The 9,064-nt window shown below is 40.7% G+C and overlaps 1 protein-coding gene across 1 annotated transcript; it reads left to right on the top strand.

Annotated features, from left to right (window-relative positions):
• Positions 1-560: 560 nt before the first annotated feature.
• Positions 561-5,162, top strand: LOC129755047 (myotubularin-related protein 9-like). The gene is made up of 4 exons (XM_055751351.1): positions 561-1,142; positions 1,975-2,915; positions 2,978-3,591; positions 4,426-5,162. Exons 1-4 carry the CDS (start codon positions 993-995, stop codon positions 4,437-4,439), a joined length of 1,719 nt encoding a protein of 572 aa, XP_055607326.1. The 5' UTR covers positions 561-992; the 3' UTR covers positions 4,440-5,162.
• Positions 5,163-9,064: the final 3,902 nt, after the last annotated feature.

Consider the following 9,064-nt stretch of genomic DNA (forward strand, 5'->3'; position numbering starts at 1 on the left):
AAAGAGGGAGTACTGTACGGTGGCTGTAAATATTTTTAAACAGAAAAGTATAAACGTATTTCTGTAATGTTATGCAAAAAATATGAAATCTGATATTAATCAACCGCAAAGAAAATTTATTTACAATAATTCTTTTTGTTAATTTTTTAAAACTTTTTTCCGCATCGAAAATCACCCACTGGTTCTGAAAACTGACAAATTCTTCATATTTTTGAACCGACATATGCGATTTATCAAGAAAATATTATAACGTCAAATTTGATTTCAGGACGGTTAATCTGTGGGTTAATTTCCGGCTGGTCCGTCTGCTAAACAAAAATTTTAATTTTATGGAATTTAAATCTGAATTATGTTGAGTTTTTGTTTATTCGAAAAGGTTTGTCTATTTATAATTCTATGTTCTTTGGTCTTAAATTCGAAACGGTTTGGCGGAAGTACAAATTTAAAAAAAAAAACTTACCTCAATGGTTATTTTCGAACCATTGAAGTTTCAAAGCAGTTGAAGATGTTTAGAAATAATTCGCACAATGCTTGAAAAACTCTAATCGTGCGTACCAGTTGCGAGCGAGCGAGGTTGAAGAAATTTTTGAGTTCCGCCGATTCCGTTTTCAGTTTCTTTTGTCAATCGTCGCGGTCGGCGTTCTCGTTTACGGAATCTCTTCTTGAACTGCGTTTGTTCACGACGACCACAAATTCCATAATTAGATTAGTGTTGTCAGTGGAGAAGTACGGGAACGTTTATTCCTGCGAAGAAACTCGACCGCGAGTGGAAAACATCAGAATGACATTTTGCTGAGTCAACCCATAATTTCCTGTCGCGGGCGGTGCAAATTGCATACGTGTTATTCGTCGGTCTCCGTCCCATGTCGCTCTGATTCGCCGGGTGAACATTAAAAAGTAATTCCCTCGGAGGTTTTCGACCAACCGGCAAACGGGCGGAACGTGATCGGTCGGACTGGAAGTGCAAGGACCAGGGAAACGGCAGCAACAAAATGGAGTTCGCCGAGCTAATAAGAACTCCCAAGTTGGATGGCGTTCTGCTGTACGAGCAGCTCAGGCGGGAACCGATCGACGGAACGCTGTGCATCACCGGCCACTATCTGATCCTCAGCACCCGGAAGGAAGGGGCTCGAGAGCTGTGGGTAAGTGATTCGGTTTTTTTTTCTGTTTTAAATAGTCTAATGCTAGCTGGTATGGCTTCCATATGGTTGAAATGTGCAAGGCAACCATTGAAGATTGTGTTCTTTTTTCCGAGAAAGACTCAACTATCGAAACACAATCAGCTTCTTTGTGTTCTGTACAGCAACTCGATACGCGACTTTAAAACCGCAGAACTTTTTGATGGAGCTAGTATAATGTATACAATAAAATATAAAGCCTAGTCCACACTAGGCAACATGAACTGCGATTTTTGTTATGAGACAAACTTCGTCGTCTGTTGTTGTTGTTGGAAACCTGAGACGGTCTCAGTGTCTCCCGAAGAAAATGGGAGACGCTGAGACCGTCTCGAGACGAATCGTCTCCTAGTGTGGACTAGGCTTAAGGATCATAAAATAATACTTTGTAAAAATTAAACCTACGTAGGTATTCATATTTCGTTTCACCATCAGCAAACCACGTACGGAACATTATGTTTGTGTAGCTTCAACGATGTGTATCTTATTTTCTGGATTCCTCTTTATGACCTCTCTTTATTCTCTCTTTATTATTGAATCATAAAGGTAAAACCAGAAATCAACGTATTACCAACTACGTCCTCCGGGTGTCCACACATAGATCGTCGGAGGATCCTCCGAGGACCAACGATCGGTTGGTTTCCTGGGTTCCACTTCAAGCTTCCACTCCACCGAAATCTTTTGACATGACTTATTCTAATGCCGATCTAACTTTTGCGATCTACAACAGTCAACCTAAAAATCATATTTAGTAAATCCTGAAAACACCTTACATAAATCTTGTTCTTTTTCTTTCCAGCTTCTCCACCAGAACGTGGATATCGTTGAACGAAAGCCAAACATCACCAACAACATTCTGGAAGGTGGCGTTATAATTCTGAAATGCAAAGACCTTCGGATCATCCAGCTGCGTATCAACAGCCCCCAGGAGTATTTCAACATTTCCAACTCGATAGAGCAGTTGTCGAATCTGGAGGAAACGAAGAAGTTGTATCCCTTCTTCTACATTCCCATGTACAGTGTGATGCAGGACGGTCACACGGAGTACGCCGTTGAAACGGAGTTCGCGCGGCAACTCCGCGACCAGGACGATTGTTGGCGGCTGTCCACAGTGAATCAGGATTTTCTCGTTTGTCCCAGTTACGGACAGAAGGTGGTGGTACCGAAATGTATTACGGACGAACAATTGATCCAATCGGCTGCCTTCCGAGATGGTGGTCGTTTTCCTGTCCTTGCCTACAGACACTCGAATGGGGCTGTGCTGTTTCGGTGTTCCCAGCCATTGGCAGGACCCGGAGTGAAACGGTGCCGCGCCGACGAAGCTATTCTGAACTCGGTTGTCGAACCGGGCGGTAAGAAGGGATGCATTTTTGATACCTGGGGAAAAACTAAATCCACCAACACAGAAGTCGAACCACATTATCCCCAGTGGAGGGTACTAAACAGGCCCATTGGACCCCTGTCCAGCTCGATTTCCGTTCTGTTGGACAGTTTCTGTAAGCTGATGGAGGCGTGCAACGATCTGAACTCAAGCTCCGACAAGTGGCTTTCCCGGTTGGATGCCTGCGGGTGGTTAAGTTACGTCTTGAGTGCGATGAATGTTTCCTGCACCGTGGCCCAGTGCTTAGCCATGGAAGGTGTTCCGGTGGTGCTGCATGGAGGCAAAGGACTGGACACCCCGCTCATCATCAGCTCAATTACGCAAATCATACTCAACCCCGACTGCAGGACAATAAAAGGGTAGGTTTTCCAGAAGTTAGAAACACTCTTGTTGATTGATCTTATTTTTTTTGTTATTACAGGCTGCAAGCTTTAATCTTTCGGGAGTGGCTCCAAGCCGGGTTTCCCTTTTCGACCCGGCACAAGCATTCTTGCTACACGCCTGCTTCGCAGCGCCACAAAACCTCGAGTGCCACGTTTGTTCTTTTTCTGGATTGTGTTTATCAGCTATTCCATCAGTTTCCCGGAAGTTTCGAGTTCGATTCACGCTATTTGGTGATGTTGTTCGAGCACAGTTACTGCAGCCAGTATGGAACATTCCTGGGCGATAGCGAACGGGAACGTACCGAACTGCGAGTACGGGAACGCACCACTAGTCTTTGGAGCCATATCAACCGACCGGAAGTGATCGATACCCTGCTCAACCCGATGTATGTACCGAACATGACGGTTATTTGGCCTTCGGTAGCTCCTCTCAGTCTCACGCTTTGGTCCGAGCTATATCTCCGCTGGGTTGTCGACCAATCCCAGTCAAAGTCTTTCCGAACGGGCATGCAGATGATCGTGTCCGAGGAAAGAGAACTGGAGAGCAGGGTCCGCAAAATGCGACGGGAGCTGTCGGAACTGCAACGCGAATTCCATCGATTGAAGGAGGAGGAAAGTCTACTAGTTGACACCGAGGACGAAATCGACGACAGTAAGTAGTATAAACAGCTTCATTCGCTAACGTTTAGGTGCTAAAATGATAATGACAAACATAAGATGGATATAACGTGATCTCTTTCTGCAAAAACAAAAGAAAAAAACAGTTTTTATTAAGATTGTTAGGATTATTTTAGGAAACAAGTCAACCCGTTCCGCGATACGCAATATTCCCGTCTAAACTGATAAGAAATAATTTTAATCTTTTTAAAACTTTTAAACCAAAACCGATCGAATCCTCAAAGTCAATTTTCGATTTCATACCGCGTGCTACGTAAAGAAGAGTTCGTATCGTTTTATTCAAACAAACAAAAATATCGAAAGTGTGATTCGTGTCCCACTTGCCTTGACGAATGGGAAAACAAAAAATTGTTGAACGGAAAAATATCCCAATATGAAGTAGAATCAGCAATCTGAGAACTCACTCTTGTCCCGTAATAGTCTCGAGTTGACACAGGAAAGTAGAAAACGGAGACAGTCCAACGCATAGTAGTTGCAGGGCCTTTAACACTTCAGAAACCAAAAAGTTGCTCAAAGCTCGAAAGCTCGTAGTCCGGAAAAACACATTGAATATGTTACCATTATTGAAGATTGCAAATAAGGTACACCCACATCTAGGCAGTGCACATTGAATTCTTGCTGTTTGCTCTAACGACTCAGAAATTTGTTTATGTTAAGTATAATTTTTAATTCTAAAACTTAAGAATTTCGGGTTGATTCCAATGGCTTTTGTGACAATGGAATACTGGACCGTGTACGTGACTCAGCAACGACATCAATCTGAACATAAGGCAAAACGCTTTCTTGACCTATAATTTTTGTGTTCCAGGTGTTCTCGACTAGTTAAAACGACCACCAGTTGTTTTTTTTTAATCTTTGGAACAAGATGTGTTGACTACTTGACGACCTCACGACGGACGCAAACCTCTCCAATAAGCATGAACCGAAGAGAAAGACATCGAAGTCCAAACGTACCAATTTATTGTCTTTAGGTTATTTTACTTATCCGTTTATTTTTTTCTCTTGAAACCACCACCGAAATTTCTATTAAATTTGTTGCAACAAGCAGGGTAAAAGAAATATCGGACGCTAACCTCTCCATTAAGTATGAAGCGAAGAGAAAGACATCGAATCTCAAACGAACCAATTTATTGTCTACATTGTTTTTGGGATATTTTACTTATATGTTTTTTTTCTCGAATCAACCACCAAAATTTCTATTAAATTTGTTGCAACAAGCAAGGTAAAAAAAATCGAACACTAATCTCCCCATTAAGTATGAATCGAAGAGAAAGCCCAAACGTACCAATTTATTGTCTACATGGTCTGTAGTTAATATTACTTATTTTTTTTCTCGAATCAACCATTAAAATTTCTATTAAATTTGTTGCAACAAGCACTTTGGAGAAACTTTGAAAGGTTTTTTCGAACTAAGGAAACCTCTAACAGTCCTTTTAAATTCGAAGTGCTGCTGTTGAACTGAACTTGATAAAATCCTCTTACAGTTTACCGTTTTTTTAGTTTATTTCTTCACTTAAACACCTTCACTTTTAACTAGTCCCTATTCGGGCGCCAATTAATAATTTAGGATTAGGTTAGAATAAAAAAAATATTTTATTCACTTCATAAACCTAAACTATGTTACAAGTGAGAACTACTCCTGCCTATGTCCGAACTAATTCTAAAGCTTCCCTAATGTAAAACCCCTTTTATATCATTCTCTGACAAAGAACATACGGTTTTTTCCTAATCAGTTTCGTTAGCTAATATCTGTTTTTAAATAATACACTTCTGATGAAGCTCGTCTGGTCGTATTCCAATCAATCAACTCGAGACCACAGCTGTTTTGACCGTTGACCATCTGGATGGTGTTGATAAACTGCTTGATGGTGTTGTCATAACTCTAACCTCTCCATTAAGTATTATAACTCGGAGAAAGCTCAGTGGGTGGTTTGGTGGGTGGGTGGATGTAATTAGAGGTAAACAAGGGAACTCAGGGTCGGGATAACACAGCACTCTCCTTCGGAGGAACTCACCTTAGGGAAACCCTCGGGGCCAGACAACCAAAGGCGTAGACGGGTGGGTACCTCTCATGTCACCAACCGTTGCAACTAAATTTTAGGATCAAAGTGGGCGGAGTCGATAATTCCCAGAACGGACCGATTTAGAGAGAAGAGCAAAGGGGGGCTTTCAGCCACAAACGGAATCACGAGCAGAAGTAGTGTAAAAGGATCGAGATTATTCTACTAGCTACATTAACGGTACCAAGGGGTTCAATTTGTACATTTTTGGGGTTTATTAACAAAAATTTCCCTGAAGACGTCACATGCTTCGATTATACTTGCGGTTTACTACGGGCACTTTACAGGTAGTCGGGCATTCCATTTAATTTTCTGTTCGGGGTCTGTTGATGCGACGAACGATGACCCGTGGGACGAATTGATGGACTTCTGGAGTGTCCCAGGCTCAATTCCGGCGTCCCGGAAGAGCCCACGACCAGCGATTGTCAGCCTCCAAACTCGTCGTCCTGTTGCCAACGGTGGAAACTGCGTCGGTAAATCTCGTCGTTCGATCGGAAGTTTTTGGGGTTCCGATTCGATGTCGATCGGACGTTGTTGTGTTCCGATTCGTGGTTAAATCGGAAATATTGGTAGTCCGATTAACCCTTTCTGTCCGCTTTCTAGGTTAGGTGCGTCGAGAGCTGTTTTGTGAAACGAAACATACAAAAAAAAGGCCCTCTTGGACCTGCGCAAGAGGTTATAATACTTGTGACGTCATAGGATTTGCACGTGGTTTTTAACATTTACATTTTTCCATTAAATTTACCTTTTTTTACAGTTTTTGTTTGTATCGGCTTATTCCTTATAATTGTGTTTGTAATTTTAACCACTGTTTTAGCTGTTATTTATAAATAGAATAAGTTTTAACAATGTTCACTTATATTTTACTTTTTGTACCTTACTAACCGTACTATATTTGTTTTTATTTTACAAATCGTACACTTTTAACTTTTAGTATATATGTTTCTGTTCAACTAGCTTTGTTGATTATGCTAACTAGCCTGTAAATAGTAGAAATAATACATTGAAACTTTTACACCACATGTTTTCACCAAAATTAACGTACTCTAAAACGCGCGCACTTCAGACATCTAAAACGGTCACGAACAGAAAGAACCAACTCTGCAATGCCGATATGTATCAAGACGTCGGCAAAGATTGCGAGAATTGAGAAAAGGGCGCCGCTCTCCGGGTGGTAACACTTCCCCGTAACACCAGTGGTTGAGCACGACGCCTATGGATAACCCAGAAAGAGAGTGGCTGTGAGATGACAGATAGGTGGGATGTTAGCCGTTCTATTACTGAGCTACTGTTGTGATATTTTTCCTAAAGGACAGGGATGACTGGATTTTGTGGCGGAGCCACGCACAAAAATATGTAACATGCGGTTACAGTATGAATCGAAGATAAAGCCCAAACGTACCAATTTATTGTCTTCATTGTCTTTAGGTTATTTAACTTATCTGTTTTTTTTTTTCTCGAATCAACTACTAAAATTTCTATTAAATTTGTTGCAATAAGCAGGGTGTGGATGTGGTATATTTTCGGGAATGTAAACGTTTTTGTGGAAGTTTATGTCCATCTGCAGCTTTCAGGGTCAAGTAATACAATCGTCCGTGCAGGTTTTGTGGATCCGTCCATTTTGGTATTGTCATACCGGGGAGTTCACCCGGCGATGGACTCGTCGCGCCACTCTTACTGCATACTTTTCTGTTAAAAAAACAATAGCCCTTAGCTGGGTTGATGTACTCTATTGATGATTGTTGAGTGAACTTCAACACTGTATTGTCTGTTTTCATTTTGTCCAACTGCTCACTGCACTTTTTGGGATTAACTGCTGAGCTTGCACTCTCGCAGGTGCGCTGCTGATGGCTGGCATGTCTCCATGTCAGGTGATCTGCAGGTGATCGCTGATTGATTTATCGTTGGTTGGGTTCTACCGTAACTATATGTTTGGTTTTTATTTGAGTGTACTTTAACGCATTGGTACCTCTCTTTTAATTTGGATTTAATACCTTGCTTTCGATTAAAAACATTTTGATCCGTTTCCAATATAGGAGCGTCCTCTTTTCTTACATTGCGTTGTTCATGTTGTGATTTTTGAGTTTTTGGAAATTGTTTCTTCTACTTCTTTGTGCAAGTTATCTCTGAATTCTAGCATTAGATTACGGTCCAGAGGTCTTTCTTGGCCATCTTTTATACCGTAAAATACTTCTCGAGGTTTCATTTTTGTTGAAGTGTGTATAGTATTATTGTCCAATGAACATGATATCAATAACTTTTCTTTTTCCGTCAGATTTTCAAATTTGTGTTGATTGCATCGATATGTTTCTGTCAACGTCGAAAAAAACCTTTCTACGATTCCATTCACCTTACCTATAGTTAGAACTTTCTCTTTCGAGAAGATCAAAAAAATATATTTTTCAGAGCTATTCTCTGCTTTATTTGAGTTCTCACTTAAGACTAAATCACATTTGTGCCTTATGCTAACTTGTTAGTTCTGGTTAGTACAGCATGACTGTGGGAACAATCCAAGTGTTTATCTTTGGTACGGTTCCCGCGATCCGAAGGATGATCTCACTGGGTGGTCTCGTTCATCTGATGTCATCTGGCTATGCGACGAATGTTGACATCAGCATCGGCTACAATGTTGCTAATATGCAGACGTCGCGAATAAGCGAAAGTGTTTATGTTTTGTTAATTGATATCGAACCGATTCTGGATGCGTTGCTAACTCCTCCCCTCTTAAGCATCTTTGTCCGCTAAGATTACTTTTGATTTGTTCTTAACGGAGTTAGAGCATCGAAAAAAGCTTGAAATTCTTTTTTTCCTTTCTTCTGATAATTCCTCTGTGGACTCTGTTTTATTTCCTTTGTTCGATGTCAGTAATGTATCCAATTCTTTGATTTAATTTTTTTCTGTTGACTTGTTGAATCTGATGGAAAAAAATTTAAGTTGGTCTGCGTCCTGAGAAATAGCAAAAAACTATTATTGTGAGAATTACGAGAATTATTGTATTAGTTTCAAATGATCCGAAAAGGTTCAGTTTCCATGTTAATGAATGATTCTGCACCTTCAGGTATTCCAGTTTGTCTCGATGTTCGATGATTAGGTTCTGAATATATTCCGCAGGGTGTGCATCTATGGTATGAAGCTCGTTAACTCGAAGACCAGTTGTTGGAAAATATGTCCTTCCAGGTACGGTTAACTCGAAGTTTGAATATTGTTCTCCGTTGATGTGAAGGTTGCATTGACCAAATTGAATTATGAATGATCCGGTGAGTACTTGGCTTGATTCAGTACAATTTGATGATACTTCAGCTACAGCGTTATTGATAAGGATGGTATCTTCGTTGATGCGTTTCACAAGTCCTTCTGAATATACTTTTTCAAAAGTACAATTAGAAT

The sequence above is a fragment of the Uranotaenia lowii genome, chromosome 3 (assembly GCF_029784155.1).
Source record: "Uranotaenia lowii strain MFRU-FL chromosome 3, ASM2978415v1, whole genome shotgun sequence".
NCBI classification, from domain to species: Eukaryota; Metazoa; Arthropoda; class Insecta; order Diptera; family Culicidae; genus Uranotaenia; species Uranotaenia lowii.

Coding starts and splice junctions, on each gene's coding strand:
- LOC129755047 (XM_055751351.1), top strand. CDS start 993: ATGGAGTTCGCCGAGCTAATAAGAACTCCCAAGTTGGATGGCGTTCTG. Junction 1,143..1,974: donor AAGGGGCTCGAGAGCTGTGG/GTAAGTGATTCG, acceptor TTTTCTTTCCAG/CTTCTCCACCAGAACGTGGA. Junction 2,916..2,977: donor GACTGCAGGACAATAAAAGG/GTAGGTTTTCCA, acceptor TTGTTATTACAG/GCTGCAAGCTTTAATCTTTC.